Source organism: Ovis aries, chromosome 19, assembly GCF_016772045.2.
Source record: "Ovis aries strain OAR_USU_Benz2616 breed Rambouillet chromosome 19, ARS-UI_Ramb_v3.0, whole genome shotgun sequence".
NCBI lineage: Eukaryota > Metazoa > Chordata > Mammalia > Artiodactyla > Bovidae > Ovis > Ovis aries.
The window spans coordinates 32,327,378-32,343,247 of NC_056072.1; the positions used below are offsets into that span (position 1 = coordinate 32,327,378).

A 15,870-nucleotide genomic window follows, 5' to 3' on the forward strand; every position below is an offset into this window, starting at 1 on the left:
CGGGATTAGCAGATGTAAACTAGTAGATATAGGATGGATAAACAAAGGCCTACTGTATAGCACAGGCAACTATGTTCAATATCCTGTGATAAACCACAATGGAAAAAAAAATACGAAAAAAGAATATATGTACAACTGAGTCACTTTGTAGTAGAAATTAACACGTTTTAAATCAAGCGTTTTTCAATAAAATTAAAAAACATCAAACTAGATTATATATGTGAATGAAATCTCTGTAAAACACATGGAGCTATATGAATGACGGTATCTTAATTATTGATGCTTCTCTCTTTATTTACCCAACACTCTAGACCCAGATTATTTTTTTTGTTGTTCGTTTTACTTTTTGGCTGCCAAGCACTGGGCTCTTAATTCCCCAGCCAGGGATAGAACCAACACCCTCTGCAGTGGGACCACAGAGTATTAAACATGGGACCGCCAGGGAAGTCCCTGGACTCATAGCCTTAAAAAATCATGGAAGAGCCTGCAGACAGCCACACCTATAGCTATGACAAGAATGCCCTCCCTTGACCAAACCTAAATTCTTCTCCTTTCTGAGGCTTGTGCCTAGTCCACTATGTACAGGCTTCAATTAGAACAAAAATAGTACAGTCAGTAACAGTTTCACCAGAGTAGACCTTTTGGTCTAGATTTCTCCCTATTTCTCTTCTTTTCTCTTTTCCTTTTTTTTTTCTTTCTTTCTTCTTTTCTTTGCCAACAATAAACATCCCCAATTCTTTCTTCCCCCAACAACAAATATCCAACCCTCAGACTACCGTAATGAGTCCTAAACTGTGTGGCTGAAAGTTCGAGAAAAGTCCATCTAGAATGCCTCCCCACAGATCCCTTTTTCCTTCCCCAGTCCCTGCAAATCCACCATCCACTCTCACTCTGGACTTTCTGGCTGATTCCAAACCATCTTCTTACCTGCCAGAGCCTGTGCTTCCCAAAAGCTCACAGACTGGGTTGTTCTTCTAAGGAGGTGCCCAGTAAGTACTAATGATAATGATCTGTACAGTGGATGCAGTTACTCCATCTCTGGAGAGAAATGAAAAGCTTAGTCCTTGGAATCAGACAGAACTGGGTTCAAACCTGCTCCATAAGTGGAACATCAAATAAGATTCTTGGCTGCTCTTGGCTTTTGTTGGCACATCTATGAAATGGAAAGGACTCCTACTTCATAGGCTCATTGTAAGGATTAAAATGAAATCATGGATAGAAGAAGTTCAGTACAATAAATGGTTACTATTACTGTTTTGTTGCTTTTTTGTTGTTGTTAATTTTCTCTGTGACCCCTCAGCCTTGGATCTTGGGCCTCTTTAGTTGACCGTCACCAAGCAAAATTATTCCTACAGCCTAGGCAGTGGTTAACATTCTTTGTCTTGATCACTAGCGCCATACTGTTTATAAAAGAGCATTTTTTTCTGAAACAACAATGCATTAATAAATACACTTTTACCTTGGAGGAAAAATTAAGGCTCTGGATGGAATTGCAAATATATGAAAGCGATCATCTCAGCAATGCTCCTATTCCCATTTCCTGCCCTTCCCAAGCCCTTAGAGAATGGTCTGCAGTAGATTAACCTAAGCACAGAAAGGCACAGGTATCCAAAACAGACAAACAAAGTCTGTTTTAAACTGTTTGGGAGAGAATAAGGTGGGAGCAGTAAGTGAGAGTGTCTAATCAGGTTTATATCTCAACAGCCCAAGCTTTTATCAAGAGAGTTGCTGGATCTCGTGGCTTCTCATTTCAACCTGAAAGAAAAGGAGTACTTTGGAATCACGTTTACAGATGACACGTAAGTGTTTTAACACTTTAACCTTTTGTCTGATCTTCCTATATGCATCCCTCACAATTGGCCAAAGTGGCAGGATGCATCAAGAATTGGAGTATGTCCTGCTCGTGTGTGAGCTCAAGTTGTGTCCGACTCTCTGCGACCCCATAGACTGTAGCCCACCAAGCTCCTCTGTCTATGGGATTTTCCAGGCAAGAATACTGGAGTGGGTAGCCTTTCCTCTTCCAGGGGATCTTCCCGACCCAGAAATCAAACTCATGTCTCCGGCATCTCCTGTCCTGGCAGGTGGAATCTTTACCACTGATCCACCTTGGAAACCCCATGTCCTGCTTAGCTAAACCTTTTTTAATGCAAGATTTTTCTGTAGGACTAAGGTAAAAGGAATACTGGCCATTCTAAGAACTCAAAATATTGTCCAAGTGCTTTAGAAATTTGTTGCAACGAGCTTATTTTTCTTGATGATATTCTGTCTTCACATTTCTTTGACTGCAATTGTGCCTTCTTATTTAGCTTATCTGTCAGGGATGGAAATACTAGAATGTCATCCACTCCTGTTAAAACTGAATGAATGTTTGGACTTCATGGCAAGAAACTTTAAAGGCAATTTTGTGGCACACCCAACAAATATGTATATACTTTAATGCGGGATGAACTTTTGAACTTAGGTCTATTTTATGCTACCTTCTTACTATCATATTTTTCTTTTACTTACATTTTTTTCATGCAAACTTGGATGGTGTATATATTTATCAACAACTGAAATCCTCTCTGAAATGAGACAGCTGTATAAAAATGAATTCATAGGAATTTAAAACTTGATGTAAGCAAATGTGTTTAGTCTTACAGGCTCTTTTCTGTGTGGGTATGTGTGTGCTTTATGGCAGCCTGATTTGTCTACATTACAAGCAGCTTGATGCATCCAAAGAATTCTTCCTCTTTATGGAATAATTTCCAGAGAACTCTTCAAATATTAAAATTTAAGAAAACGTGTTACAGACACAAAATATATTGGCCAACCAGCCAGCATTCTTTGCATAACTCTCCCAGTTTAAATGCTTTTCTGTTCTTCAGGTTAACCAGGCAGAAAATAATCTCAAGAAGGGGTTAATTTGTTTTTAACACTGATTATATGCAGCCTGGACCTCTTGAAAATGCCAATGGGCTCAGGACTTGGGCAGGACAAAAACCAGACAGATGAGTTGTCAGAAGATGGAGAAGAAAAACCTTAAAACTTTGATTTCTGACTCAGGATGTTTCCTGAATAGAGTTCAACAAAGGGGAAACGTATGCTTCATATGGCCCACCTCATCTGAATCAGAAAATTATCTGTTCACTCAATTACAGTCTGAGACCTTTTCTGATCAGTCCTCTGCTGGATGAATTAGCAAATACAGATATCCAGTGAGCACAGGCTCTAGCTGGAAAGACAAGACCAGCTCATGTGGATCAGCAATTAAATATATACATACAGGCTGAGTTTGTATGTAATGGAATCATACCAAGCAATGTAAGACTTAAAACCATAAATACATGATGGCTGAGTTATATGATAAAAACCATAAGTACACAAACGCTATAATTTATGGAGAGATCACATAAAGTAGAGGCTAAAATCATGAGTATTAGAGTAATGTATCCATTTAACAGGTATTTCTTGAGTGCCAGTGAATGCCAGACATTGTTCTAGCTCCCAGGGATTCAGCCGTGAACATCACAGACATGATTCTTGCTCTCATGGCGTTTATGTTGCACTGATATATGGTCCCGCAGAACAAGTAAATAACAGATAAATGAGAAAAGACCAGAAATGACAAGTGCTTTGAAGAATGTGAAACAGGAGGCCTGGATCAAGAAAAACTAGAGGGTAAGGGAAATCAGTTTGAGAGTGAGTCAAGATGGCTTCTGAAAGGTGACGTATAATAAAAAACAAGAACCAATTCTGCAAAAGTCAGGGAGGCCATTCCCAACTAAAGCCAGTGGAAAAACTCTCAGGTGAGAATAAGATTGACTTTTTTTTTTTAATTTTGAGGGTTTTAAATTTTTTTTATTTTTGAGAAAGAAAAAGCCAGTTTGACTTGAATAGTAAGAGGCAAAGTGGTACAAGATAAGGTGGAGAGGGAGGTGGAGGTGGATGTCAGAGAAGCTTGGTATCTTAGACTGAAAATCTCTGACACTCATCTTTTCTCATCTGTACAGTGGACATAATAATAGCACCAAAATAACAAGTACTTTATAGGGTACATATAATAGGATCATGTGCGTGCATGCATGCTAAGTCATGTCTGGCTCTTTGCAACCCTATGGACAGTAGCCCGCCATGCTCCTCTGTCCGTGGGATTCTCTAGGCAACAATACTGGAATCGGGTGCCGTGCCCTCCTGCAGGGTATCTTCCCGACCCAGGAATCGAACCCGGCCTGAAAGGCCCCATAGTAGGGCCAAAGTATTGATTATATTAGAGCCTAGGCACACAATGAAAGGAAGCTGTCATCCTGTTGTTTATAGTCATGGCAGGCAGGTGTGCTCTGAAGGTGGCTACACGAGGGCTTGGGTGGGAGCCCACACAGGAGCGAAGACAAAAAGACCTTCAGTAGAGGGCAGAGGAGACAGGGCTCCAGGGAAGAGACATTTTGAGGGTCAGTACATGGACATAGTCATGGCCCAGTGGGGAAGAAACGGGCCTGAGTGTGGATTAAGGTATAAGAAGGGCTAACTCAAAGGTGAGCCCTGAGAGTCACGTAGATGGAGAAGACACGCTGGGGCCACTGAAGATTGTTTTGCAGGGAACTGACATGATTGATGACTGTGCTCTTGCAAATGTCCCAGGCTGCGAGGTTCGTGGTAGGCTGGAAAAAAGGGCTGGCAGGCATGGCAGGCTTTGGGGAATGCTCCAAGCTCAGGTGAGCATAACCAGAGGGGGCATAAATCAAGCGTTCAGGCTAGGACCTGCTCTTCAGAGAGGCGTATGTAATACGAATGACTTCCTTTGCCGACTTGGGCCACCTTCCACCTCATGTGCCTTGGGATGATCTCTTTTTAAATACTCTGTTGGAAAAAGAAAATGTCTCACTTAAGTGCCTCCTCTATCTATCGCCTTTGGTGAAAGAGGTCACTGGTTATAGCCTTTCCAAGAAGCCTGGCTCCAAAATGCCCTTTGCATACTCCCCTGCAAGTGACAACAGAGTCTGTTTTTGAATTATGATCAGTTTGGAAGGTGTCTTCTGACTCTAGCTGTGTTTATTTTTAGAAGAAGTATGAGCTCGGCTTTTGGAGCGTGGAGGGGGAATTGGCCATTTCTACCTTTCTGGGGAACAAGTCTGGAAAATTGCTTCTGTTGAAGGGTGTCTCCTTGGAATGTCTTGGTCACAGGCCTAGTTCTTTTTCTTTGTCTGGTAAATATTTTTGGAAAGTATTTTCTTTCAGCACTGCCCTCCCCCCCGCCCTCATAAAACCACTGAGTCGGATCCCTCCCAGGATGCTGAATGAATTGCATTTTCCAGCCTACATGCCACATCAGCTCTTTGCCTCCGGTGAACTTCTCCAAATGGAGTTAGGCACAGCCGAGGGGACATTTTGTCAATGAAACTAGCCACTGTCTCTATCCTACTCCACGGGCCAGGAAGAGAAATGGAAAAATGGAGTTGTGAGCTTACATAATTAAAGTAGTGACGGTGACCGACAAAAATTCATGATCCTGTTAAAGGGAGGGTTAGAGTTCCTGAGCTCAGGCTGAGTTCCTTCTGGTGTTCTGTGTGCAGAGTGAGTTTTTTACCCCTAGAGGGCAGTCACGACCCTCCTAAGGCAGCGCTCTGTTCCCCATAATGGTTCCCATCCCTTTCAACCCACTTAACTTTTCTTCCTTCCCTTGTTTGAAAGGATTTGCTGGATGAGCTTTGTTTATTATAAAATAATAAATAGGTTTCACAACACAACTGTGATTTTTGATCTCCGTTCCATCCAGTAGGCCAGAGATGATGGGCCTTTGACTGGTAAAATTCTAGCCTAAAAGGACAGATGGTTCAAAGTGGTCTCAGTTCAGTTCAGGTCAGTCGCTCAGTCATGTCTGACTCTTTGCAATCCCGTGGACTGCAGTATGCCAGGCCTCCCTGTCCATCGCCAACTCCCAAAGTATACTCAAACTCATGTCCATTGAGTCGGTGAAGCCATCCTGCCATCTCATCCAACCTCTGTTGTCCCCTTCTCCTCCCGCCTTCAACCTTTCCCAGCATCAGGGGATGCTTTTCAAATGAGTCAGTTCTTTGCATCAGGTGGCCAAAATACTGGAGTTTCAGCTTCAGCATCAGTCCTTCCGATGAACATTCAGGACTGATTTCCTTTAGGATGGACTGGTTGGATCTCCTTGCAGTCCAGGGGACTCTCAAGAGTCTTCTCCAACACCACACTTCAAAAGCATCAATTCTTTGGTGCTCAGCTTTCTTATAGTCCAACTCTCACATCCATACATGACTACTGGAAAAACCATACCTTTGACTAGACAGACCTTTGTTGGCAAAGCAATGTCTCTCCTTTTTAATATGCTGTCTAGATTGGTCATAACTTTTCTTCCAAGGAGCAAGCGTCTTTTAATATCATGGCTGCAGTCACCATCTATAGTGATTTTGGAGACCCCAAAAATAAAGTCTGTCATTGTTTCCATTATTTCCTCATCTATTTGCCATGAAGTGATAGGACCAGATGCCAAGATCTTAGTTTTCTGAATGTTGATTTTTTTTTTTTTTTTTTTGACCGTTGTTCAGGGCCTTTTATTGGGTGGTCGCTCTCGGGCAGAACTCCCGGGGCGGTTAAGCAGGGGAGCGACAGGGGTCTGCGAAGCAAAGGGAGTCAGTGGGGTCGGGTAAGCAGGGGAGCGAGGGGGGTCTGCGAAGCAAAGGGAGTCAGCGGGGTCTGAATGTTGATTTTTAAGCCAACTTTTTCACTCTCCTCTTGCACTTTCATCAAGAGGCTCTTTAGTTCTTCATTGATTTCTGCCATAGGGGTGGTATCATCTGCATATCTGAGGTTATTGATATTTCTCCCAGCAATCTTGATTCCAGCTTGTGCTTCACCCAGCCCAGCATTTCTCATGATGGTTTCCCTGGTGGCTCAGAGGATAAAGCATCTGCCTGCAATGCAGGAGACCCAGGTTCGATCCCTGGGTTGGGAAGATCCCCTGGAGAAGGAAATGGCAACCCATTCCAGTATTCTTGTGTGGAGAATCCCATGGACAGAGGAGCCTGACAGGCTACAGTCCACGGGATCGCAAAGAGTTGGACACGAATGAGAGACTTCACTTCACTTTCACTCTGCATATAAGTTAAATAAGCAGGGTGACAGTATACAGCCTTGACATACTCCTTTCTTGATTTGGAACCAGTCTATTGTTCCATGTCCAGTTCTAACTATTGCTTCCTGACCTGCATACAGATTTCTCAAGAGGCAGGTCAGGTGGTTTGGTATTCCCATCTCAGAATTTTCCACAGTTTGTTGTGATCCACACAGTCAAAGGCTTTGGCATAGTCAATAAAGCAGAAGTAGATGTTTTTCTTAAAGTCTCTGGGATTTTTCAATTATCCAACAGATGTTGGCAATTCGATCACTGGTTCCTCTGCCTTTTCTAAATCCAGCTTGAACATCTGAAAGTTCACAGTTCACATACTGTTGAAGCTTGGCTTGGAGAATTTTGAGCATTACATTGCTAACGTGTGAGATGAGTGCAGTAGTGCGGTAGTTTGAGCATTCTTTGGCATTGCCTTTCTTTGGGATTGGAGTGAAAACTGATCTTTTCCAGACCTGTGGCCACTGCTGAGTTTTCCATATTTGCTGACATGCTGAGTGCAGCACTTTCACAGCATCATCTTTTAGGATTTGACATAGCTCATTTGAAATTCCATGACCTCCACTAGCTTTGTTTGTAGTGATGCTTCCTAAGGCCCACTTGACTTCGCATTCTAGGATGTCTGGCTCTAGGTGAGTGATCACACCATCATGATTATCTGGGTCGTGAAGATCTTTTTTGTACAGTTCTTCTGTGTATTCTTGCCACCTCTTCTTAATATCTTCTGCTTCTGTTAGGTCCATACCATTTCTGTCCTTTATTGTGCTCATCTTTGCATGAAATGTTGCCTTGGTATCTCTCATTTTCTTGAAGAGATCTCTAGTCTTTCCCATTCTATTGTTTTGCTCTATTTCTTTGCATTAATCACTGAGGAAGCCTTTCTTATCTCCATGCTATTTTTTGGAACTCTGCATTCAAATGGGTTTATCTTTCCTTTTCTCCTTTGCCTTTCGCTTCTCTTCTTTTCTCAGCTATTTGTAAGACCTCCTCACATAACCATTTTGCCTTTTTGCGTTTCTTTTTCTTGGGGATGGTCTTGATCCCTGCCTCCTGTACAATGTCAGAAACCTCTGTCCATAGTTTTTCAGATACTCTATCAGATCTAATCCCTTGAATCTATTTCTTAGTTCCACTGTATAATCATAAGGGATTTGATTTAGGTCATAGCTGAATGGTCTAGTGGTTTTCCCTACTTTCTTCAATATAAGTCTGAATTGGGCAATAAGGAGTTCATGATCTGAGCGACAGTCAGCTCCCGGTCTTGTTGTTGCTGACTGTATAGAGCTTCTCCATCTTTGGCTGCAAAGAATATAATCAATCTGATTTCAGTGTTGACCATCTGGTGATGTCCATGTGTAGAGCCTTCTCTTGTGTTGCTGGAAGAGGCTGTTTGCTATGACCTGTGCGTTCTCTTGGCAAAACTCTGTTCGCCTTTGCCTTGCTTCATTCTGTACTCCAAGGCCAAATTTGCCTGTTACTCCAGGTATTTCTTGACTTCTTACTTCTGCAATCCAGTCCCCTATAATGAAAAGGACATCTTTTTTGGGTGTTAGTTCTAGAAGGTCTTGTAGGTTTTCATAGAACTGTTCAACTTCAGCTTCTTCAGCATTACTGGTCGGGGCATAGACTTAGTTTACGGTGATATTGAATGGTTTGCCTTGGAAACGAACAGAGATCATTCTGTCATTTTTGAGAGGTGCATCCAAGTACTGCATTTCAGACTCTTTTGTTGACTATAATAGCTACTGCATTTCTTCTAAGGGACTCTTGCCACAGTAGTAAATATAATAGTCATCTGAGTTAAATTCACCCATTCCAGTCCATTTTAGTTTGTTGATTCCTAAAATGTTGATGTTCACTCTGCCATCTCCTGTTTGACCACTTCCAATTTGCCTTGATTCATGGACCTGACATTCCAGGTTCCTATGCAGTATTGCTCTTTATCACATCAGACTTTACTTCCATCACCAGTCACATCCACAACTGGGTGTTGTTTTTGCTTTGGCTCTGTCTCTTCATTCTTTCTAGAGTTATTTCTCCACTAATCTCCAGTAGCATATTGGGCACCTACTGACCTGGGGAGATCATCTTTCAGTGTCCTATCTTTTGCCTTTTCATACTGTTCATGGGGTTCTCAGGCAAGAATACTGAAGTGGTTTGCCATTCCCTTCTCCAGTGGACCACATTTTGTCAGAACTCTCCACCATGACCGGTCCATCTTGGGTGGCCCTACATGGCACGGCTCATAGTTTCATTGACTGTGGTTCATGTCATCAGATTGGTTAGTTTTCTGTGATTGTAGTTTCAAAGTGGTCTATCACAGGTAATAGAGATGAAATGTGTAGATTCAGCTGTCTTTTTGAGGTATTGATTAGATCTGTCCCATTTGCTGATGGAAAAATTTGAGAAAAGCAGGTTATAAAGATAAAGTGCTTTTTGATCTCATTTTAGTCTCAGAGACTAGAAAGTAGCATGTTAACCTGAATCGTGGGGCTTCCCAAGTGGCTCAATGGTGAAGAATCCTCCTACAATGCAGGTAGACCAGGGTTGATCCCTGGGTTCAGAAGATCCCTGGGAGAAGGAAATGGCAACCCACTCCAATATTCTTCCCTAGAGAGTCCCATGGACAAAGGAACCTGGCAGGCTATACAGTCCATGTGGTTGAAAAAGAGCTGGACATGACTGTAGTGATTAACACACACACACACACCTCAGTCCTTATATATTTTTTACCCACAAAAGCAGTAATTCTATGAATCTTCCCTTATGTCATTTCTATCAGCTTATTTATCTTAATAATATTCCTTGAAGGAAAACTAGAGACAGTTATCAGAAGCCTCATCTAGTAATACCAAAAATAAAGACACACTTTTTACCCAGTATTAAAACTTGTGATAAAATAAATAATAATAATAAAAAAACATAGTAAGTGACAAGATCAAGCCGAAAGTTAGGAAAGCCGATTCACTCCCCTAATCTCACTTTCTCCTGTATTCAAAGTCTGGGTTCATATCCTAGTTCTGATAATTTTCTTTGCAGACTTACTGTAAAATATAGTATTAATATTTTCTAAAAGTACCAAGTTGGTTGTCACTAAGTACTTGCTCAATAAAAATTAGCTGCTATTATTATCGTCATTATTATTATTATTACCTCCATTTCCTAAATACTTATAATAAATATAGCTTAGAATTTTCTGATTTTTAAAAAGACATTATTTATTCAAAGACCAAAATAGATTGGAAAATATCTCCTGAATCATTATCAGTTTTGTTATAATTTGACACAACATACACCACTATCAGCATGAAGTTTTGCCTAAGCAAACAAATGAAGTCTCTGCCCTCTGGGAATTTGCAATCTTAAATGGATCAACTAGTGGGAAAGTCATGTAAACAATCTCCAGCCACAGTGTCTTCCATCCCTCAGGTCACAATTTCAGGAGAATGTTTATGCCAATGAATTTAGTGAAGCCCTTGAATGAATCTTTAGATACATGGTTAAATAGTAGGAAGTCCATAATGTATACCCAAAAACAGCTCCCAGAGAGTATTTGACCCTATATTTTAATTTTTTTAATTAATTTTTTTGATGTTTAGGTGATTTACAATGTTATTTTAGTTTCCCGCTGTAAACAAAGTGAGTCAATATTACAAACATATATATCTACTCATTTTTAGATTCTCTTCCCATATAGGTCATTACAGAGTATTGAATAGAGTTCCTTCTGCTATTCACTAGGTTCTTATTAGTTACCTATTCTGTATATACTAGTCTTGTTGTTCAGTCACTAAGTCATGTCCACCTCTGTTTGCGACCCCATGGACTGCAGCAAGCCAGGCTTCCCTGTCCTTCACTGTCTCCTGGAGTTTGTTCAGATTCATCTCCATTGAGTCTGTAATGCCATCCAACCATTGCATCCTCTGTCTCCCCCTTCTCCTCCTGCCCTCAATCTCTCCCAGCATCAAAGTTTTCCAGTGAATCGCCTCTTTGCATCAGGTGGCCAAAGTACTGGAGTTTCAGCATCAGTCCTTCCAATGAATATTCTGGGTTGATTTCCTTTAGGATTGACTGGTTTGATTTCCTTGCAATCCAAGGGACCCTCAAGAGTCTTCTTCAGCACCACGGTTGGAAAGCACCGACTCTTCAGCACTCAGCTTTCCTTATGGTGCAGTTCTCACATCCATACACGACTAGTGGAGAAATCATAGCTTTGATCAAACAGATCTTTGTTGGCAAAGTGATATGTGTGCTTTTTAATGCTGTCTAGATTTCTCACAGCTTTTCTCCTAAGGAAAACACGTCTTTTTATTCCATGCCTACAATCACCATCCTCAGTGATTTTGGAGCCCAAGAAAATAAAATCTGCCATTATTTCCATTTTTTCTCCTCTATTTGCCGTGCAGTGATGGTACTGGATGCCATGATCTTAGCTTTTTTGAGTGCTGAGTTGTAAGCCAGCTTTTTCACTCTCATCTTTCACGTTCACCTTCATCAAGAGGGTCTTTATTTCCTCTTCACTTTCTGCCATTAGGGTGGTGTCATCTGCATATCTGAGGTTGTTTATTTTTCTCCCAACAATCTTGATTCCAGCTTCATACAGCCCAGGCATTTCACATCATGTACTCATCATATAAATTAAATAAACAGGATAAAAATATACAGCCTTGTCATATTCCTTTCTCAGTTTGGAACCAGTCTGTTGTACCATGTCCAGTTCTAACTGTTGCTTCTTGTCCTGCATACTGGTTTCTCATTAAACAGGTAAAGTGGTCTTGTATTCCCACCTAAGAATTTTCCACAGTCTGTTGTGATCCACACAGTCAAAGACTTTCAAGGCTTTAGCATAGTCAATGAAGCAGAAGTAGATGCTTTTCTAAAATTCTCTTGCTTTTTCCTATGATCCAGGGGATGTTGACAATTTGATCTCTGGTTCCTCTGCCTTTTCTAAATCTAGCTTGTACATCTGGAAGTTCTCAGTTCACGTACTGTTGATGCCTAGCTTGAAGGATTTTGAGCATTACCTTGTTAGCATGTGAGATGAGCGTGATTATATGGTGGTTTGAACATTCTTTGGCACTGTCCTTCTTTGGAATTGGAATGAAAACTCATTTTTTCTAGTCCTGTGGCCATTACCGAGTTTTCCACGTTTGCTGGCGTATTGAGTGCAGCACTTTAACAGCATCATCTTTTAGGGTTTTAATAGCTCAGCTGAAATTCCGTCACTTCCACTAGCTTTGTTCAGAGTAATGCTTCCTAAGGCCCACTTGACTTTACACTTGAGGATATACTAGTGTTTCAACTCCATATTTCTTAAATAAAAGCTGTAGTATTGTTATCTGTGTTTGTCCTTTTTCATTAAAACAAAAGTTTTTCCCTTCTTGATTATCTAAAATATTTCAGATTTTGTAGTTAATAAAAACTTAGTTTTTACCTCAAAGGCAACCTGTGTTTTCAGTTTCGTGTTCATTTTATGATGCACTCTCAGAGTTATTTCTATAATATAAATACAGGTATGTCTAGGTATTCTTTTTTTAGTTAAAATAATGGCAATATATTATACTCATTATACATCTTTCATTTTCACTTAACAGTGTATTTTAAAAATCATTCACAATAAGTTAGTAAAGATACTTCCGATCTTTTGTGTGGCTGCATAGTATTTCATTGCTGTTTACATTCATTTTTTTAAAACAATATCCTGTTGGATGCGTAGGTTGTTTTGAGCCTTTTTGCTGCTACAAACAGTGCTGCAGTGAGTAGCTTTATACATGGCCCATTTTCCACATGTGTGATTTTATCTGGATTAACTCCCAGAAATGAAAATGCTGGTCCAGAGGCAGGTGCTTTTATAATCTTGATAGAAATTGCTCCGTTGACCCCATTACTGGTGGTAACAGGTTACACTCCTGCCATCCACATGTGAGTGTAACTGTTACCCCACCGCTCTGCCAACACAGTGCTTCCTGAAACTTGCTCTGGCTTTCCGTGTAATCCTTTTTCCTTGTTTTACTCTTACAGGGGTCAGCAGAACTGGCTTCAGCTAGACCACCGAGTCCTTGACCACGATTTACCCAAGAAACCAGGCCCAACCATCTTGTGCTTCTCTGTGAGGTATGTATTCAGAGACACGTCCACCATCCCCTGGGGTCTTTTTTTTTTTTTAAGAGAAAAAAAAATTCTTGGTGATCAGAGATAAAGAGTTTAAAAAAAGAAGAGACCTGTCAAAAAAAAATATTATGTGAAAGAGATTCTCTGCTGTCTTAGTCTGGGGAACGAGTTACCATAGATACGTGTAGAACTGTTTTCCTTTGAAGATGAAGGATAGGCTCACCTTCCTTTAGTTTTCAAAGGCTCTTGAATCTATGTGAAGCTGAAAAACATGTTATATACTTCAATATATAACCTGCTTTTGACTCAACATACTTCTAGATTTTTATAATTTGAAATATACAAACACTATTTTACATATTATGTACGTATGTTTTCTAGAGACTGTGGAAATAATTGAATTTTATACAGTTTCACACCTTAATTGGAATAGGCAATAAAATGCAAACAACTGCTCATGGAAAGAATTACCTTAATGCAGAAATCTACATTCTGATTTCCTGAAGAGCGACTGCTGGGAAGGAATTCTTGATTTGTTCTCTGAACTCTGCTTGGGCAGATCACTTAACCATACATATGGGCCTCAGTTATTTTCTCCTGACATGGATGTATTCCATTAAATCAGTATTTTCTTGTAGTTGGCCAATGATAGAAATATTTTTTCACATTAAAGATAATACAATGTTATAAAGAGTAATGCCCGTGTTCCTGTAGCCAGCTTAAGAAATAAAATGTTACCAGTTTTTCTGAGAACCTCTTCTTAGGTACTAGCCCCTCGCCACTATCCTGAATTTGATATATTTTCATAATAAATTTGTTTTCTTGATCTGAAGCCAAATACGATAAAATAAGCTAAGGTAGAAGATTTCCCATAAATCTAAGTGTGTTTTCATAAAGCTGGATCAACCTGAAGAATGGACCTGTATTCTAAGCTTATGTTATTTTTTGGATGTTGGACTATGCTATGTTTTATGACATGTTGGTGGAGGCTTCATGTCTTTCTTTGGGGAGGAGGGTGGTTATACAATGACTGATTACCTGATAAAATCATGTCAGTTTCCACGAACATTGTTTTTTAACCTCCTTATGCTCCATGCAATCCAAAAGTGTCATAATAAGGTGTCCTGATTGTCTTACCTTTTTGTTTGTTTTTTAATATGTATTGATGGTGATTGAGGATGGAGGCTGCTCCTTATTCAGTAAATAAAATATTGAGAGCCCCCAATTTGTTTTCTGCTTTTTACTCTGAAATCTGGTTTAGATTTTTTTTTTCCTTACCACCAGAAGTCACATTTTTAAAACCCAGGAAGGAGGTAGCATAACAGTGATTTGTCCAGGATGTAGCTGGTATGAAAAAGTGCACAGAAATCCTAAAAAAAAAAAAAAAATAGGAGTTTCCTGGAGTGTGATTTGAGTGCTATGTCCATGGAAATGGAGACGAAAACAAACACAGACCAGCAGCAATAAGAAAAAATATATACATTAGTAATTAAGCAGGGGTCCAAGCATAGAAAAACTTTCCTCTTGTATTGTGTAGGGGAAATGGCTCAACATAAATCAGTATCTTTTTTCATAAAGAATTTTATTATTACTGTAAACATTTCAAACTTCCTGAAAGTATAGAGTGAAAAAGAAGACTTATTCTCCACCAGGCCTCTCCCTTGTTTTTTCCCCAATTCGCTCTCCTTCTTAGAGAAAAATAATGCTGATAAATTATTTGGTGGTTTACTTTTTTTTCCACCCTAACCTGGATATTTTTCCTTTGTTGTTGTTGTTCAGTCACTAAGTCATGTCCAACTCTTTGTCACCCCATGGACTGCAGCACACCAGGCTCCTCTGTCCTTCACCATCTCCTAGAGTTTGCTCAGACTCAAGTCCTTGAGTCGGTGATGCCATCCAACCATCTCATCGTCTGTTGCCCCCTTCTCATCCTGCCTTCAATCTTTCCCAGCATCAGGGTCTTTTCCAGTGAGTCAGCTCTTCTCAGCAGGTGGCCAAAGTATTGGAGCTTCAGCAGATCTTTCGTTGGGTATATAAAAGTCTAATTTACGTCTTTACACATCCATAATTTAGCTGTTCAGGCTCCTATTAAGCTTGTAGGCTGTTTCCAGTGATTTATTAAAATGTGCATTGCAGCTAACATCCCTGTACTTCCATCTCTGTGCACACATGTAGTGTTTCTGTAGACTGACTACTCAATGAGAGCTTTATGTCTTTGGAGAATTTAACAAGCACTAGTTCTTTGACCACTACTCTCTGATCTATTTTTTATCTGAAAATGCCAAGGGAGAAAGTTCAGTCTTCCCTTCTGAGCAGTCACTCATAAGGCAGCCCTGTGTTTCCAAAGCAGGTTCTGGGGAGTCAGAAGTTGCCTGCTGACTGTGAGTTTCAGCTTTTATCTCACAAGTGTCCCATAATCACTTAGCTTTACTTTTGCTTAACCACTCACATGTTTAAAGGCCCTTATCAGGTTTTTAATTATTCACTTAATTCTTCTTGCCAACTGTGCAGTGAGATCATAATAGTCTTTGTTATTATTCCAATTAAGGACTTGTTGTTACTTCAATTTAATTAAAGAAATGATAGAGCAAAAAGCATACACCAAGGAAATAAGTGAACTGACCGAGGTC

At 40.2% G+C, this 15,870-nt stretch overlaps 1 protein-coding gene across 12 annotated transcripts in view; it reads left to right on the top strand.

Moving 5' to 3' along the window:
• Window positions 1–15,870, top strand: part of FRMD4B (FERM domain containing 4B) — a 374,847-nt gene that overhangs the window by 233,361 nt on the left and 125,616 nt on the right. For all 12 annotated transcript variants that reach the window (XM_042235971.2, XM_042235970.2, XM_060402228.1 and 9 more), the window contains 2 exons: window positions 1,705–1,799; window positions 13,151–13,243. In XM_042235971.2, the coding sequence (XP_042091905.1) occupies window positions 1,705–1,799; window positions 13,151–13,243 (188 nt within the window). The remainder of the gene's footprint in view (window positions 1–1,704; window positions 1,800–13,150; window positions 13,244–15,870) is intronic.